General features: G+C 47.2%; 3 protein-coding genes across 4 annotated transcripts in view; 1 reads left to right on the top strand and 2 right to left on the bottom strand.

Moving 5' to 3' along the window:
• The window catches only part of RANBP9 (RAN binding protein 9), a 38,341-nt gene extending 35,076 nt beyond the window's left edge, over positions 1-3,265 (top strand). Inside the window, exons 12-14 of the mRNA XM_053988551.1 lie at positions 1,013-1,164; positions 1,842-1,953; positions 2,287-3,265. Coding sequence (XP_053844526.1) covers positions 1,013-1,164; positions 1,842-1,953; positions 2,287-2,417 — 395 coding nt within the window. The 3' untranslated portion in view covers positions 2,418-3,265. The remainder of the gene's footprint in view (positions 1-1,012; positions 1,165-1,841; positions 1,954-2,286) is intronic.
• Positions 3,266-3,654: 389 nt separating this feature from the next.
• On the bottom strand, positions 3,655-7,845 carry NOL7 (nucleolar protein 7). 2 transcript variants are annotated; one of them, XM_053988784.1, is made up of 8 exons: positions 7,624-7,845; positions 7,044-7,104; positions 6,909-6,964; positions 6,711-6,742; positions 5,674-5,779; positions 4,933-5,078; positions 4,775-4,852; positions 3,655-4,026 (listed from the first exon to the last, which is right to left on the bottom strand). In XM_053988784.1, exons 1-8 carry the CDS (start codon positions 7,803-7,805, stop codon positions 3,953-3,955), a joined length of 735 nt encoding a protein of 244 aa, XP_053844759.1. In that variant the 5' UTR covers positions 7,806-7,845; the 3' UTR covers positions 3,655-3,952. The 2 variants fall into 2 exon arrangements, with proteins under 2 accessions (XP_053844759.1, XP_053844835.1); XM_053988860.1 differs by having other exon boundaries at positions 4,933-5,054.
• Positions 7,846-7,936: 91 nt separating this feature from the next.
• On the bottom strand, positions 7,937-17,306 carry SIRT5 (sirtuin 5). Its single transcript, XM_053988671.1, has 9 exons — positions 17,032-17,306; positions 16,655-16,793; positions 14,446-14,579; positions 12,759-12,984; positions 11,291-11,378; positions 10,848-10,901; positions 9,857-9,980; positions 8,500-8,615; positions 7,937-8,134 (listed from the first exon to the last, which is right to left on the bottom strand). Exons 2-9 carry the CDS (start codon positions 16,767-16,769, stop codon positions 8,059-8,061), a joined length of 933 nt encoding a protein of 310 aa, XP_053844646.1. The 5' UTR covers positions 16,770-16,793; positions 17,032-17,306; the 3' UTR covers positions 7,937-8,058.
• Positions 17,307-18,527: the final 1,221 nt, after the last annotated feature.

Genomic DNA, 18,527 nt, shown 5'->3' with positions numbered 1-18,527 from the left:
CACCTACACTGTTTACCCTCCCACACCCTGCCCCCGGGTTGAGTCTGGTGGTTTTTCACTTTTTGAAATATTTATATATTCTCCTTAGTGCTGTGTAGGTAAGGTTAAGTAGGCAGGTATTTTCCAGAGGTGATACACTTGCATCTAAGGAAAAAAAAAAGTGGCCAGTTAAAAATCCTTTTTTGAAATAGTAGTCAAAAATACATCACTAAATAGCAGTGTTAAAGTTAGAAAGAAGAGTGGTTTTGTAATTGAAGAGTCTATCAAAATGCTCATTTCAAAACTTGGTTCCATTGATGAAAAAAGACAAGGAATGGATAGATGCCTTTTTCTTAATGCAGTGCTTTAGGTGTAAATTTTAAAAAAGCATATTTTTTAAAGAAGCCAGGTGTTGATTTACTATTCATAAGCTGCATCAATATCTTTTAAAATCATTACTATTGGGAATATTGTAGGAAACGATAAAGAAATCAGTTGTAGTGTCCTGCTTGATTACAAAAGAAGCCTGAGATATCCAAAGGATTAAGATAATGTGTTCTGCGAGGAGTAGGAACGGTGTAAATGGTTGTCTTGTAGCAGAATCCATCATGGCTATTGAGGAAGTTTGGCATTTTTTTACCCTCTATTAGTTGCCAACTTTGTGCATCTTTAGAAATGCAGTGCCAAAAATTAAGAAAGTTAGAACTTTGTGGGCTTTCATTGTTGTTTTTTAAACTCCCTTAAAATTTTAGGGTAAAACCTGGTTTGGTTTCGAATTAGTTTAAAATTGCCCCTTGCGAATAAACAGCACGTGCTGTGACAGCCTTTGCCACAGCTAACCAGGTCTCTCAAATGTTCATAAAAGCAGTTCCCCAGTGTGTGGTACAGGAGCACATGGGGCCAGGGTGTCTGGGCTGACCTGCTGTCTCTGGGCAGGCAGCTGTGTTTGAGTGAATCAGTGCAGAGGCTGTAGATCCATAGGTTGTTATCCTCAGCTCTGTCAGTGGTGATGATGACGATATCGTTTCTTTAGAAGTAGATTCAAGTCAGTTAAGACGCCAGCTATGTGGTGGCAGCCAAGCGGCCATTGAAAGGATGATCCATTTTGGAAGAGAATTGCAAGCAATGAGCGAGCAGCTAAGAAGAGAATGTGGCAAAAACACAGTGAATAAGAAAATGCTCAAGGTATGTTTAATCTTCACGTAAAGATGAATGAATAACTGTTCTGCCCAGCAGGAACTTCCCACAGCATGTTGTGCTTTAATACTGTTCTGCTTTAACTTCTGCCATTTTTCACATGTATCAGAGCAGGTGTTCTGGTCAGCTGTGGTGTAGCACTGTCTTCTTTTTTGTCTGTGTAGCACATGCTCAGGGAAGATAATTTTGTGCTGTTAAACAGTTAAACACAGAAATTAATTTAGCACTTTCATTTCTCTCATTTGTGACCATGTAACTTGGACTCTTGAATTGAAGTTCTGGTTTTGTCTTTTTGATCTGTTGTCAGTGATAAGTGAACCGCAAGGGGATTGGTAGAGATGCCCAAAATGTGCTGTCATTAGTACTCTGCATGTTAATTAGTTTGCCTTGTTTTGGGACTGCTCTGGAAAAGAATTCTCCTGCCAGACTGCATGCAGTTTTCAGTCTGTTTTCTCTTACCCCATCACTTAGTAAAATAATGCTACCTTTTGCCTTGCTTTTGGGAACACTAAATGGAACAAGTCCTGTCACAATTTTTCTCTTTTTGTATTGATGGACACTGAGGGTGACCTTTGTGATTCTGAGTCAAATTAGTTGAACGAAATATCCCTTCTTTTCACTAGTAGCTTGTAGCTGTAGATGTAATAGAAGTCAATTTCCCACAGGATGCATTCAGTTTGCTTGCATATTCTGATCCTTGGAGCAGCCCTGTTGGAAATCAGCTTGATCCGATACAAAGAGAACCAGTGTGCTCCGTGCTGAATAGTGCAATACTAGGTAAGTGTGGCCCACTGGCTGCCCAGGGGACTCAGGGTGCCTCCCCTGTGTCCCACACAGATGGCCCTGCTGCTCCACTGTAAGGATAGCAGTGTTGAGTACACTCTTCTGGGAAGAGAGGGATAGTATTGGAGGGTTTGTAAAATAACAGGTACTTGTCTGCTGTTGTAGTTGAGAGCAAAAATGGCCTGTTCAGTAATGGTGCTGTGCAAGGTCACTTTGTTGCTTCTGCTTTGTGTCTTCCTCTAAGAGCAAACTCGCAGATGAATGATTTAAGTAGTTTAAATGTCAAGTTTTCAGTGTATTTTAACTGCCAATGTGATTCTTTTTCAGAGACTCACAATCTGCCAAAGCAACCCCCGCTTGCCCTCGCCATGGGACAGGCATCACAGTGTCTAGGATTGATGGCCCGGTCAGGAATTGGATCTTGCGCATTTGCCACAGTGGAAGACTACCTACACTAGCTATGCATTTTGAAGGTCTGAAAGGTGTTGTGGCATATTCAACATGGAAAGTAGACCAGCTCTGCTGACTGGAATTTGGAATTTTAATTATGTACTAAGGACAAGTCTGTTGCTTTATGTTGCTTCCTAGTTTACAGCATGATGCAAATGATTTCTAACTTAGTGTTAGGAGATTTCCATCTTTAAACCTCTTAGACAACTAAGAGTTGAAAATATCACTGGTAATGTCAGACATCCAAATTGACAAGTACCAATCCTTTGAACGATTGTCCAAAACAAACCAAAAATCCTGCTACCTTGTGGTGGGACGGAAAAATAGAAAACATGGATGTATTAGCATGTGGGTGATGTAAACGTCAAGCAGGATGACTTGCCAACCTCCACCCCCATTGTTACATAGTTCAATCAGTGTAATTTGCAAAATGCAAATGGTTTGGATATATAGTGTTGATGGGAAGAAATGATATTTTTTAATGTGTACTGTAAAACTTGAATTACTCAGGAGCTGAGTGAATATGTTTGTTGCTACTTACAATCCCAACCTGTTGATCTTAGTAGTTTTTTGTTTTAACATGGTCTTTTCAACTTCGTTTCCTTGTTTAACTACAGACAGCTTCTGTTGTGTAGGCTCACCAGTTTAACTGTTGTATTATAACAGTATTACATGTCAACACAGTGTGGTTATGACCTATTTATATAAAAACCAAATATTTAGTCAATTTACAGTCTTAATTTAATCTTTGTACACCTTGCATTTTTAAAAGTGCTTAAATAGTACTATATTGCAATAAAATGTAGTGATATCATAATTAACCAGCCATTAAAAACTTACATCTACAGCCACAGTAGCATGGACGTACGTGTATGCTACATTGTCTTGTTCTAGAGCTCCATCCTAGAACAGTGGTTCCTTTGGAGACCTGTGAGGGGAGTGGCTCACCCCTTGAGCTGGGGCTGCCACTTCCCTGTGGAAGCTGGGCTGGTCCAAGTGGAAGGCTTTGCCATGTTCTTGCCACACAGTGAGTCTAGCTAACAGTGCAGGAAGCTTACTCAGGACTCCCTGCAGATGGGGAAAATCCCTTACTGTTGGAAAGTAATCATGAGGCTGGAGAGAAGTGTCCTGCTGTGGCAGCTGATTTAATGATTCTGCTGTTAGGGTACAGGCTTTCCTTAGAGACACAAGTCACTGAAGCAGCAGGAATAAGTGCCTGCTTTAAGGAATGCAGCATCCACAACAGTAGGTACAACATTGCTCATCTTTATTCTCTGCAAAGGCATTGCCTCATGGAGGCAGCTCAGCAAGCCTGGTCCTAGCAGTAGCTGTTCTACAACACTGGCCTGGCTGCTCTGTAGCTTCCCCAAGAACTTCTGAAAGGGGAGAGGAGAGAACAGGGAAGTCTGATGAGGCATAGCTTGGTGCCTTCTGCTGGCTGGAGCTGAAAGCAAAGTGATGGTGAAATGGGGAGAAACACCTCTGTTGTGCTGAGATTAACTGTCACTAAAGTCCTTAGCAGCATCTTCTGAAAAAGCTGTCTTCATAGTCCATTTTTAATCTGTGGCGCCAGCCAACGTTTCTTAAACCTTGCTGCTTTTTCCTTTTTATCTTGCCCTTAAAAAAAAAAATAGCTGTTAGTTACCATTTTTTCTTAGCCTGTGTGCTGGAGAAGCAGCAATCCCTTGGCTGCTGCAGCAGCATTTCAGAACAGAACAGCCACCTCAAACACTGATAAACTTCCTAAGGTATTTTATGTGCCCCAGGTGCATTCCACTGGCCAGGAGTACCAGTTTGCACCAGCCTCCTTAGGAGGGTGGGGGGTATACAGTGGTGCTTTCAGTGATGGAGTGCAGATGGAAAGCAGGGGATCAGTAACTTTTCCCTCTGGTGTTCCTGAGCGTCACAGACTGTATGGGTGTGAAACCGTCCCCATCCATTATGGAAATAAGGAGGAATGAGTGCTATTTCCCTGCTCACACAGAAGTTCTGGGATCTTGGTATCCCTGCTTTTAAGTGTGAGATGCACCTGAAATGCCTTCCAACAGCTCAGGGACTGGAGGCTGACAGCTACTGAAGTACTTACTTCATTGAGCAGCCCTGGCTCTAGGACAAGAGCTGTCTCTTAACATACAAAAAATGAGGTAATTTTTTGTCAACTTGTGTCTCGTACACCATCCCTGGGGGTGTGCTCATGACACCCACTGAGGCCACAGTGCTCTGCTGCCCTTCCCTTACTCTCCAGGTGCTTGGAGTTAGAGGATCACAAGCCATGATGCTCCAGCATGGAAACTCTGATTTTATTTAAGTGTACTTTTAGCCACATATGCAGAAAATAGTACCTACTCTGACTTTCTATACTCACCCCAAGACTTGTCCACAAACTGAACTGCAGCTTTTTTGACTGGGGCTCTCTTGTTGGCAAGGGAAAAAAATTCATTTGCTGAAATGGAGACAGGTGTTAATAACCAAGTTCAGGCCAGACAAGGCTCCATCCAGACCCACCCAAGCAGCAGCGCTTACCCGGTACCCGGTTGGTGTGTGGCCCATAGAGCTGAGCATTTAGGAAGTCTTTGGCCAGCTGTTGGTGGAGGCCTGCTACACTGTGGTCTTTCAAGCACACAGCCATGTAGTTCCCTTTTGTCCTAGTAAAAGAGAGATGCAAATCCCTGTAGCCTGGTTACAGGATCCAGAACAATAGATACTGCTGTCAAGCTTTGCTACTTGAGCACAGCAGCAGCCAGTGATGGTTTCTGATACTCAGATGAGCTTTGTGGCAGTATTAAAAAAATAAAGAGCTGGACCAATACTCTCAAGCTGTTGTCATATGCCTTTGTGTGCCCTGAGTAGTTTCCTTGGGCGTCCTGAGCTCATCCTACCAGAAGCTATGGCAATTACTCTCTAGGGCCATCAGTGACAAAGAAATAGAGGAGAGAGAAAAATAGATTGAAATGCAGGAATTCGGTGCCCAACCACCCCACCTGTAGCAGCACACAACACAATGTCTACTGCTGTGCTTACGACTGCCCAGCTATCTCACAGCAGTTACATACATGTAGTATGTAAAAATTATTTACACCACATATATATATGTAAGTATGCTAAACCAGCAAATATTAAAGGTGCTTTTTGCACATAAATACACTTTCAGTCAGACGAAGGACACAGGAACATGAAGTGCAGAAGAGGGTACAGCCATGCAGTGACAGAACAGCTGCTCTGATGCCCCTTCCCACACCAGGCAAAATCATCTCCTCCTCCTACCTGGCACCCTTGCTCCTCTTGCCTTTCTTCTGCTGCACTTCACCTTGGCCTTGCCTTTGGGCCTGGCCTTGCTCCAGCTGTACAGCCCCAGCTTCAAGTTCTTCACCTAGAGTAATTTGCAAACAAAATTTCCCAAATGTTATCAATCAAAACCAATCAGTGAAACAGGAACAGGACTTAAGCAGTATTTTTCAGAAGCACTAACTAGGAAGAACAGCTGTAAGAGGGAGGGAAAGAAATATACTCAGTGAAGCAACCCAAAGTACTGCTAGCCTGCTTTCCTCGGCATCAGCAAAATGGGATTCATCACTGGACAAAAATTCAATGCAACACAACAGCTATGGGTAACACCCATAAAGGGAAATCCAGCTCTGGCTTTAGTCTTGCTTCATCCTCAGCTCATCTCTTTGTTATGTCAACACAACAGATCTTTTTTAAATAAAAGCAAGAAAAAGTAGCAGTTAGACCATACAGAAGCATGTGAGGTTTGGATGAGAGAACTGTTTAAATAAAAAAATTTTTATGAAGTACTTTGAAGTACAGATGAAGCAAAAACAGCAGTCAAACACTCTAGACTCTTGATTTTGTAATTCTGAGTTTGAAAAAACTTACTTAATTCTACACATGCTATTAAATTGTAGTTTGATATCTAAAGTATAGAGGCAATTTAACAACTCTATCCAGGAATAACCTTTATTACTTAAAAAAAAGGCTAAATATTAATCCACCTTTGGTAATCCTTGCTTTTTCTGCTGTATCACCTGCCCATGATTTCCTTAAACACTTCAGGCTATTTTAACTGAAATCACTGCACAGCAAGTGGCTTCTGTAAAAGGTTTAAGAATTAGATTGACTCTGACTTTGTATTTTTCCTCAGATATTTCTTTTCCTGGGGAAAAGACAATCTGTCTGGCGTGTTCATGTTTAAGACTTGGAGAAGGTCTCTTCACCAGAGCTCCCCCTTGGAGCTCTGGCACAGGAATGAACTCCTGAAGTATCAGATGTGCACCTCGTTAGCAAAGCGAGCTGTAACATACCTGGGTCATCTGCCGCAGCCTGCTCAGCGGGCCTGGGGAGCAAAGGGAAGGCAACAGGTTACTCTTCAATTCACTTCACACTCTCTTCCTTCACTCAAAGCCACAAAACCCCCAGGGACCAGAAGGGGCTGCCCCATGCGTGGGAGATACGGAGAGGAGGATCCCAACACCCACCGCTGCCTCCCCTGGTCCCCTCACCGTGCGGACACATCCTGCAGCTCCTGCAGCACGGCCTCGGGCAGCAACCTGCGCTTCTGTAGGGGAGAGGGGAGTCAGGCAGGCACGGACACGGCCGGCACACACACCCGGGGCCCGGCGGGGGTAGCGCGGTACCTTCTGCTCCGCGAACAGCTCCTGCTGCCGCCGCCGCTTCTCCTTCAACAGCTCCCGGTGCCTGTGGGGAGGCGGGAGCCGCCGTCAGCATTCCATGGGGAGAGAGAGGGGATTACGGGCGGGGATAAAGGGGGTGAACGAGGGCTTGGAAAGGCAAAGGAGGTAGTGAGGAGGGGCAAGTGGGGGGATAAGGGATAGTAAAAGTGAAAGGGGTTTAGAGGGATGAAAGGAGAGGAAGGGGTTACGGGCGGGATAAGGAGGGAGAAGGGGCCGGGGAGGCATAAGAGGAGTGGTGGGGTAGGAAGGGAGATAAGGGGGGGGGTGGGGAAAGGAGGCAACAAGGGGAAATAAGCAGGGATAAGGGGAGGATAAGAGCGGGCAAGAGACATGAACGCGGATAAAAAGGGGTCTAAGAGGGTAAGAGAGGTGGAGGGGGGGTTAGAAAGGTAAGCGAGGAGTTAAAGGGGTGGTAAGAAGGGTGAAAGGGGAGATGACTGGGGCTAAGCGAAGGGGGTAAGAGGAGGGAAGCGCTGGTGTGAGAGCCGCCGTTCGGGAGCAGGAGGCCCCGGCGTGTCCGCACCTCCGGGCCGCCTCCCCCACGAGCTTCCGCTCGGCCTCGGCCGCCTCCCTCGCCACGCCGAAGGGCACCTCCTCCGGGGCCTCGTCCGCCTCGTCCTCCGAGGAGGAGGCCGGGCTGGGGACCGCGGCGGGAGCCCTGCGCTTGCCCGCGGCCGCCGCTTTCGCCTTCTGCCGGCGCACCATGGCCGCGGCCCCTACACCGCCCGCCCCGGAACCGCTCTCGCCTTCCGCCGGGGAATGCCGAGCGCCGGGACACCCGCCCTGCGCCTCTCGCCCCGCCCCGCCCCGCGGGATGCGCGCACAGACACAGCACATCGGAGGTGGCCCCGCCGCCGCGCCTTTATTGCCGTGGGGACGAGTCCCGCCGCCGCCTCCGGCCCGCCCGCCCCGCGCTGGGCCCCGCCAGCCCGGGCTGCTCCGGAGGTGATCCCAGGGCTCAGGAGATGATCTCCGTCTCGTGTCGCGCCAGCGCCGGCGGCAGCGTGGTCCCGCAGGGGCCCGGGAAGTGGAACCTGGAAGGAAGCGGCAGGTTTAGGGCGCGGGCAGCCACCGGCGCATCCCGCTGCTTTACCTGGCGAGTCTGGCAGAGGGACGGGAGGGAGGGAGGAAAGAGGAGGAGAAGGGGAGAGGGGTTTAGGCCTTGTGGGGCGTAGGGACAGACCTCAGCCTCACCCTTTAAACAATACGGTTTGTGTCTTCAGTGAAAATTCCACCATGAAAGAAGAATCCTCTTTTCTTACTTATTAACAGAAACTTAATATTTCATAAGCGCTGGGGGGTAAACTAGACCATATTTGTCTAAACCCAGCATTTCGGCTGTTGGACCAAAGCAGGGCAGGAAGGAGGGGACTGAAGGCTGTTGCCTGAGCAGCGTTACCTGAACTTATTGGTGGCAGGAGTGGGTTCCATGTTGAACTCCGCGACTGGGACTCCTCTGGCCGAGACCTGCGGGGCGAACATGGCCGCAGGATACACCACGGACGAGGTCCCGACCTGCGGGCAACAGGACAGAAGTCACAGGCGTAGCAGGACAGCACTCAAACAGAACCAACCAACCCAGCCCCGAGGTGAGGGCCCTTCTCACAACTGGCATGTGCACTGAAGCCTGGGAGATTCCTACAGAAATGAAACTGAATCAGTATCTGGTTAGTGTCATTGCAGATGTAGCTATTTAACTTAGCATAGCAATCAGGAATTGATTCTCTGATGCAGCCAAAGAAACCCATTTGTAACTGTAGATGGAAAAAAAAATCCCAGAAACAAAATGGCACACTTTGTCTTCAAGGAAAAATAAAAACCCAACAAAACGTTCCTTCTGTTACTTGAGATCATCCTGCAAAAGGAAGACAACAGTCTAAGCAAGTGTTTTGGTTAGGGATCTGGAACATACACAGCATGTAAACCACCTTGCAAAAAAGCAGCACATTATAACTTCTTTTTCAAACTGACCGTCAAAATAATTGTATTTTTTACTGTTTGAGAAATTGGAACGATAGAATGGCTTGGACTGGAAGAGACCTTAAGGATCATCTTGTTCCAACTGCTCTGCCATGGGCAGGGACACCTTCCACTAGACCAGGTTGCTCAGAGTCCCCCATCCAACCTGGCCTTGAACACTTCCAGGGATGGGGCACCCACACCTTCTCTGGGTAACCTGTGCCAGTGCCTCACCATCCTCACAGTAAAGAATTTCTTCCTGTATGTAATCTGAAGCCACTCTCTTTCAGTTAAAAGCCATCACCCCTTGTACCTGATCAAGAGTCCATCTCTGGCTTCCTTGCAGGCCTCTTTCAGTACTGGAAGGCTGCTCTAAGGTCTCCCAAGAGCTTTCCCTTCTCCAGGCTGAAGAGCCCCACTTTCTCAGCCTCTCTTCGTAGGGAAGGTGCTCCAGTACCCTTATCAAATTGTGGCTCTCCTCTGGACTTGCTCCAACAGTTACATGTCCTTATGCTGGGGGCACCAGAACTGTCCACAGTATTCCAGGTGGGGTCTCACCAGGGCAGAGCAGAGGGGGAGTGAAATTCAACAGCCAAACATTGTCTAATCTCTAACCCATGTATACATTTTCAAACTGAAAGGTCTTTTAAAGTTTTGCACTGGACACCAGAGAGTCCTTTTGGGGCTTTTAGTTCCCTCAGGGAAGCACAGATGCGTCTGCTTTACCCAGGAGTTGCCATGTCCTTAGCATGGCCTCCCTGCCAGTTCAGAGGACAGGTAAGGAAAGCGCCACTCACAACCAAGCAGAGGTCACAAATATCCAGCTCCTTCTCCACCGCCGTGAGCACGCCGGGATCCAGGGCTTCACCAAACCACACAACGTGGGGCCGCAGGAGCCCATTGCAGCCGTCCTCCTCACACCTGCTCAAACACCACAACAGGACAGCGTCACGCTGCTGAAGGGGGTGCTTCAGGCTCCAGAACGGCAAAGCAGTTCTCATTCCCGCCTGGGCAGGTCCTACCTGCCATCATCCTCTCTCCTGCTTCACAGCCCTCCCTACACCCTCCTCTACCATGTGCTGGACAGAAGGCAGCTCATGCCATGCTACACACATGTGCTGGAAGTACACGTGCTGCATGATCCCAAGGAAGGGGGTGCTAAACAGTTGTTCAGCACAGATACTTAATTGTTTCTTCCCCTTACTCAGCTCCTGAAATGCATGAAAGTTAAAACTTGGCCTCCTTTAACGAAGTGGCTGACAGGGTTTTAAGGAGAAAATGAACCAAAAGACAGAAGCATCGTGTTAGCCTCTTTTTCCTTAGGAATTGGATGAAAAATGTGGCTTTTTCCACCTGCAACTAACTAAGGCAAAGCTTCAGGCAGCATAAAAAAGCATTGCGGCACATTCTGTGCCTGTGAGGGGACCCCAGCACTGTCTCCCAGACTAACAGTGGGTGGCACCTGCAAAGTAACAGAACATTTACTGCTGTAGCACTCACTCTCTTGCTGCAATTCTCCTACTACTTCACATACAAACCCCAGGAATCTGGGCATGTTTCATCTTGGTGCTCAAGTTCACAAAAGTGCGATGCTTTTAGCACCATGGTAACTTCTACATACTCCTTGTCTGATGCCCCAGCAACTTTAGACTCAGTTTCCTGGGGCAGAGCTCCAGAGTTCTTTGTCTCTGTGCAATGTCCTTCCAAAACAACATGACCAGTAACATGAAGCTTTGAGATGCACAAAGCATGAAGAGGTAACAGCCCAACAAAGTGGTCCATACGTACTGAGGAAGGTCTTCAACTGGAATTGCAGCATCTTCTGTGTCAGGATCTGGAGCCCTGAAGTTACAAAATGGAAATACATGTCCAGCTGTACAAAAGGTATTTTATGTATTAATAAAAAACATATTATTCTCTAAAAACCTTCATATTCTCTAAAGCATACCCTCCAATCAAAGAATCTGCAACTTCAGCCAACTTTAACACCTACTACAATCCTAAAATACCATACACAAGGCAAGCAGGAATTTGTCCAGAATTATCCTGGAGCTGAGCAACTGTAATAAGCTGGCCAAGACTGTCAAAGGCACAATAATTATTTATTATAACTATCTAAAATTCTGGTGAAATGTAAAGGAAAAAAAAAGTCCTAAAAAATCTTTGAGTCCATGCCTGGCCCATCCCCCTGCTCACTTCCTTTTTTAATGACGAAAGAAAGAATGGATTACCCCTTCCCAGACAATGCGGGGCAGATCGGGCTCTTGTAATTCGCAGCTACGTTTCCACAGCTGGTGCACCGAGTTTTAAATAAACTACCTGGAACACACGAAGAGGAAACATCAGGGATGAAGCTCTGAGGCGTGGCTGTGCAGGCAAGTGGTTGTGTTTATCCTGGGCAGCTTTTATTTACAGACCTTGAAGGCTGCACCTTGTGGGTAACTTACAACAGGAACACAACAGCAAAGTTCCACTATGTCACCTTGTTCTGCCTCGGGACATGAGTAATACACAGTCTCATAACAATAATAATTTAAAATATCACTGAGGGAGATAATTTCTGTTTATTGCTTTTCCTCTTACATCAGAAACATTTTCTTAACAAAATATGCTGGTCAACACCATTTTGTTTGATGCAAAACTCCACTCCCAAAACTTCTATAGCATTACTAACATGCTGTTGAGATATGCAATATAGCCAAGAGCTAAAAACTGTGTCCATTTTGAAAAGAATACAAATAACCAAAATTAAACTCTTGCCAAGGCTTCATCATTGGATCCATAACTGCAAAACAGCTTGTGCAGGTTTTAGCTTTCCTGTGTCCAAAGCACAAAAGTGGTGGTGGGAAATCCCATTTATGCCTTTAGTGATACTGGAGTTAAAAAGTATCACAGTGCTGGAGGACCAGGATGGGTCTTTGTCCTGGGAGATTTCCACTCTTTGGCAAGGCATGAGGAGTGGAAAAATGAGCGGAGTCACCTCCAAGGATGGAGAAGGGCTTCCACCCCCTCTTTCTCTCCATACCTGTACATTTCCTCAGATCCCAAACCCCTGCTGACGCCCAGGTGCTACACCTGTCATGTGCTCTTCTGGCACTTTGTGGGAGTAAGGAATGCTGCTGACTACAGGGAAGAGAAGGGGAGGGCCACTGGCTGCAAGAAAGAAAGGTAAGGGAATCTTAATTGTTTCCGGTCCCTTTTGTCCTGTAGCCAAGGACTGCACAAGTGAGGACCGGTCAGAACAGGACAGAGGGAAAGCACCAGGGCTGGTGAGGCCAGGCTTCCAATACACATTTATTGGTGGCAGTCTGACACCACCACTACCCACAGTGGAATCTCTGGGGATTCTTTTCCCCTTTTCTAAGTGAAATCAGCCAGGTGTGACCGCCACATGAATTCAAGTGGATCTGTGGAAAACTGTGCAAGCGAAAAGGGAGAACCAGTTCCTGTGTACTGTCAGAATCCATTAAAAACAGAAAGATGAGATTCTGTGATCCTAAAGTGAGGAATAAAGAGAAGCCATGAAGTACCTGAAACAACTTCCAAAAGAGAACAGGGTGTTATTGCAAATAACTTTATGCAAGTTATTGTAATTATAAGACAAAATTCTTTTCTCTCTGTATTTATCCAGCTTTCCCTTTTTCCCACTCCCCACCTCAGGTTTCCTGGCCTGTGGAAGACATGTGAGCCAACTCTTACCGTGGATTTCTAAGAGGTGCTTGGTGCCTGCCTTCCTGTGCAGCTCATCAATGTTCTGAGTGATGACCACAACGCTCCTTCCTTGCTTGCTGAGACGCTTCTCGCACTCTGCAATGGCAATGTGGGCTGGATTGGGATGTTTGCTCAGCATCACTTCTCGCCGGTAGTGGTAGAATTCCCACACACGGGAAGGGTTTCGTGCAAAAGCCCCTGGAGTAGCCAGCTCCTGCAAAAGACATAACAGTTGTCCTACAACGAAAGAATCCCTTCCCCAGATGAAGCCTGTGGGATCTCTGCCATTTATACTGCTGCCTGCATCACAAGGTCATCAAAAGCAGATTACCTATAACCACATGCAGTTGATAAGAATACTGTTCCACAGCCCTTGCAAGGGTGACACATCAAAGTGTCAGATCAAAAGAGCAAATAACTTACAGAAATAGTGTGGTAGATGGGCTCACACTACACTCCAACCGTACGTTGTGCTGCCCTACCAAACTATTAGTATCTTAGCACAAAGCAAATCAGACACTCCAATGCACACCCACAACTCTCTTTTTGATGGCAGCCATAAAACTCAGCATCATGTGAATATATTTGCTTTGCCAGGAATTTATTTTCTGCTTTAATTTAAGTATAACACAAGCCAAATTATACCCGTCGTCAAACCCAAAGTCTAACGTCTTGTATTTTGCATGCAGGTAAAATTGAAGCTGCTTTTCACACTAACTTTAATTTTGCCTTCTCTTTCTCAAAAACGCAGCTCAGTCCAGCACCTCAGTGCTCAATTCTTCTGACACAGAAACTGAATGGAAGTTTCTAATGCAGCAGGACCAAACATTTATACACACACATGCTTTATTTTAATTGATGGTCACTGAAAGCAAAAACATCATCTTTAGATTCAAATCAGTTTCAAAAATTTATGTCTCTGACATTTTTTTAGCTACATCAGATCTTTCAGGAATGCTGTAAATAAAAACCACAAAGAAAGCAGGTGTGATTGCAGCATTTGGGGTAGCAGGTACTGACAGCAAAACAGCTGCTGAAACACCTGCAGCACCAGCAGGATGAGACTCATGAGGCCCCCATAGAGCTCACACTGCTGGTGCCTTCAGCTGTACTTCCAGTGTCTGCTCCCACCTCCTCTCCCACCCCTGTGGCTCTCAACACTGGCAAGATCATTCCAGCAACAGAGACAGCCTGTGGGAAAATTAAAAAACCTGCCCCAAAATAAAATAAGTCTTAAAGCATTTTTAAAGGGTGTTATGAGACACCAAGATTAAAAGAAAACAACCAGTCTCTATAGTCACTTCTTCCTTTGGTATTTTGGTTTGTTTTAAACGTTAAAGAGTTCAAAACAGGAAAGGCCCCACACAGTGGTACAACAGTCAGGCTGTCAAAAGATAAGCAAACAGCTGAACTGCAGGAAAACAAAGGTGGTAGAAAGACCCAGAGCTACCTGCAAGAACGTTGTTTTTCCCAAGCAACTGATAAACTGAAGGATAGAAGCAGATCCCTGAGGGCACGGAGAAGAGCTGCAGAGGCCACTGTAGGGAGAGCTCTGTCCCTGCTGCACTGCCATGGGAGAACTTCCACCCTCTTCTCCAACTGTTCCTGACCCTCCATGCTCACCTGTGTGATGAGCACAGAGGTGGCTGTGTAGGCATGGGCCACCAGTACCTACCTGGGCTTGCCACTTTCTCCAGAAGCCTCCAGCCCCTCTGAAGGTGGGGACGCCACTCTCGGCACTGACCCCAGCTCCGGTGATGATGGCGATGTGCTTGGCTTTGGCAAACACCTCTCGGAAATCAGCCATGTCTGTGCCAGGGCAGGGAAAACAAAGAGCTGTTCAGGCCCTCACAGGCTCACCTAAGAGGCCACACTTACGCATCCAGAAATGGCTTCCATACACACCTCCCATGACTTTCATTTTGGAACACCAACTGGTTCCTGAGCTTCTCTATGTTGGATTTTAAAGGGCAGTTCCTGGAGATCCTCAAAATATGTGTCTGAGCAGGCTCAGTAGGGCAACATGTGTTAAATGTGATTATAGTCAATAGTGGAAAGGCAGAGCCTTTAACTAAAACCCCACACTAGATGCTACCCCAATAACAACTGTTGGCACCACCATCCAGGAACAGTTTGCTTCCTAATTATCACTTAAGATCTTGAGATGAAAAAAATACATTTGCTTTGTTTTTGTTTGGTTTTTTCCTCCATGAAGTATCGTCTTCAAAATTAAGGTAATTTGGGAAAATGCACTTTCTTTTGAGGCATTTTTCCTGTTTTCTAGGTTTGCAACTGTATTTTATATTTTTAATGCGTTATTCCCACCATTTCCCCCTGCATGGTAGTTTGGGAAAAAGATTGAAAATTTCCTTTGCCTTTTTATGTGAGTCAAGACAAGATTAAACAGGAACAGGTTAGCTACAGACAGACAAAAAAAATACCTTTTGCAGTTTACCTCAGATATTAATTTTAAAGCAACACAGGTTAGAATCACAAAATGGCTGAGGTGGGATTGGACCTCTAGAGATTGTCTTGTTCCACCCCCTCTGCTTAAGCAGGGTTGGGCAGAGCAGACTGCCCTGGACACTGTCCTGTGGGGTGGCTTTTGATATCTCCATGGATAGAGACTCCATAACCTTCCTGCACAATTCAGTCCATTGTTTGACCACCCTCAAGGCAGACAAACACCATGCGGTGTTTTTATGCATTGAGAAGATGCCCTGGAGCCTTCATTGCCACAAGGGCTCATCACTGGCTTAAGGCCAACGTGGTGCCCACTGGATCCCCAGGGACATTCCTGCCCAGCTGGTCACCCAAGCCTGTCCTAGTACCTGGGGCTATTTCTTCCCAGGGCCAGGACCCTCTGGAGTATCAGCCACTCCTCTCAGCTTCATATTATATGGGAATTTGCCAAGGATACACTCCAGTCCATTGTCTAGATCATTAATGAAGGTGTTTAACAACACTGGGCTCAGTATGGACTCCTATGGTATCCCATGAGTGGGCAGCCTCCAGCTGAACTTTGAGCTGCTCACCACAACCCTAATCCTCACAATTTACTAGGTGGTCTTTCAAATAAAAACCAAAACTACTCCCTCCCCCCTGCCACACACACAAAAAAAAGCCCACCCAAAGGCAGGTAAGTTCCTATAGGGAGAAAGAGCCACTGGAGAGGCCCCAAGACCCACAGCCTTGGACTGAGCAGAGAACACTGCTATTCTGATACCCCACCTGCTGCTGCAAATCAAACCTCACAAGCCCTTGAATGTGTAAAGCTCAGGCCAAAAGCCCTCCCAGCCAGGTGTCTGGCAGCAGCCAAATGCTGATGCTCAAGGCAGCAGAAAAAGCAAGTTTGGCTTGGCTACCCGACATTAAGGAGTTGCTGTATTGTACCCGTGTGCAGTTTTCAAGTTAAGGCACATTCTCAAATTGAAAAACAAAACCAAAATACTGCCAAACAAGTGAAAAGAGGTCAGCCTTAACTCCTAGCCTGAACAGGGCTCCTGGGGTTACCCAGCTCCTGAACTGTTACAAATGCTCAAGGCCCGTTCTTGTACAAAGAAATGAGGAATTAGTTTTATTACTCATTAGCATTATGAAAGGGAAATGCAATTAACCACTGCATACTTATGTGCATAAATTATAAGCATTAAGAAGGTGTTTATGTTGTAACCATGATGACTGCAAGAGTTTATGGAACTACACAGAATACAGTCGTAAAAGGTAATTTCACTATTCTGGGGGACAAATAAAGCAACTTCACACGGTTTTAAACATTTTTAATTAAGTCGTGGATTTCACCTAGCACACAAAACCTTCTAGCACTTCAAAATCCACCTTAAAAACCTGTCCGGGGTGCTAAAGCAAACAAATACACGTCTTACTTGAACTAGGACGGGCCATTTCCAAACAAAACTTCTGTTTCTTTGAAGACGAGGCCTTAAGTCCACAATGCACTTGGGAAACCAACCTTCTAGCGGTAGATTGAAAGAGACACATCAGGATCCCTCGGAAGTGTTTCACCTGGGGAGAAATAAATCAAACGTCAGCGGCCCAGGCAGGGCGCGTATTTCTGCCTGCTTCCTGTGAGGGGCTCTCCTTAAAGAACCAGCTGCGAGCGTTCGTCACGGCTTCCCCTGCACCTGCAGAACAAGGAATCATCCCCAACCCCAGACCTCGGGGCCGGGATCACCGCTTTTGTTCAGAACGGGGGACCTCAGCCCCGCTCCAAAGCGGGGCTTTCGGCCGACATTCAACTTACGCGACGCTTCCGAACTGCGCTGCTAACCCGAGGCAGCTCCCAGGACCCGCCTGCCCGCCGGCATTTTAAGAAGAAGGGGGAAAAGCAAGGGACGGAGCCGCGGCGGACTGCGAGCCTACGTGCATCTGCCGGCCCGCAGAAGGGCGAAGGGGACAGCGCGGGCGGGCGGAGCCTCGACGAGGGGGAGGCGGCGACCTGCCGGGCCGCCCGCCCTCACGCAAGCCCCGGGGCCGCGGGTTCGCGGCCCGCCCGCTGCGACTCACCGCGGGCGGCGGCGGCTGGGGCCAAGCCGTGCGGCACCGCACGTCCCGCCCCGCGCTGCGCCGCTCCGCCCTCCCGCGGGGAAGTGCCCGCGGTGTTAAGGCGGCACGGATGCGTGGATGGATGCACTGGAGGCACCCGCGACTCGCTGCCCGGCGTTGCGCTGTCCCTGCGCCGTGCCGGAGCGCGCACGTATCGGATGGAGTGAGACGCAAATAGGTCAGGAAAGCTGGATGGCTTTCCAGCGTCATCCCTCTCTGCGGTCCACCCTTGGGCGTTCGCAGTTTACGCGTTCACGGATGAAAACTCCGCTGCACTTGGACAGCACACATTTTTTTTTTTTTTTTAAAATGAGAAAAACTGTTTTTAGCATGTTTTGCTGAGTAAAGAAGGCAGCGCTCTCATCCAGCCGCCTCCTCTCCACCCTTCCCCAACAACCTTAAATCATTACGGTCCTTTTCAGTCAGAGGTTTTGACACATTTTCCCCCCTCCCTTTGGATTCCATAAATTTCCAGCTAAGCAGATGAAGAGGCCCCCAAAACATGCACCCAAAGAGGGGAAAGGCTGAAAGGCAAGTCCCACAGTGCTCTTTCAAAGTCCACCAGCAGCCTGTCCAGCCCGGGAGGCAGCTCCTGTCTCCCACTCCTGTTGGCACAGGACGAGTTACCTGAGCGAGTTCACCTGAGGGCAGCAGAGGCTGCTCCCAGGGGCTGGCAGCCGATGTCTCCCTCATTACCCTGCTCCACAGCACTTGTTATTGTTTACAGAGTACCAGCACTTCGTACTCGGCCTCCAGCTGCAAATTCGAAGGAAGCCTTTGGCGGGGCAATGCTGACAGCAGCGAGTGGTGCTGACTGAACGCTTGTGCTGGTGCTTGGTGGGCGGTCACAGCTGTTCCCTGAGCACTCCGTATCTCCATGAAAGTAAGCGTGCTCGGAAAAACAGCACATCATAAACTCAGAAAACAAGGTGAAGGCTAGCGTGATCTTACTTAGCATTCCAACGACCCTGATGTCAAAATCCATTAATTCTGTGCAGATTGGGAAAACAAACAGGATGGCAGGTTTGTTGAATGAGGGATTGGCTGTGCATAATGTTATTCAGCATCATGATTGGTGTTTTTTTGGTTTTTGTTTTTTTGGTTTTTTTTTTTAATTGAGATATTGCTACAAGACTGTACACTGTGCTTATTAGGCAGTGTATTTTAGCTGCTAGTTAATCTTAAAAAGAAAAA

Source organism: Vidua macroura, chromosome 1 (genome assembly GCF_024509145.1).
Source record: "Vidua macroura isolate BioBank_ID:100142 chromosome 1, ASM2450914v1, whole genome shotgun sequence".
In the NCBI taxonomy this organism is placed as follows: Eukaryota; Metazoa; Chordata; class Aves; order Passeriformes; family Viduidae; genus Vidua; species Vidua macroura.
This window is presented reverse-complemented; position numbering and strand designations above follow the sequence as displayed.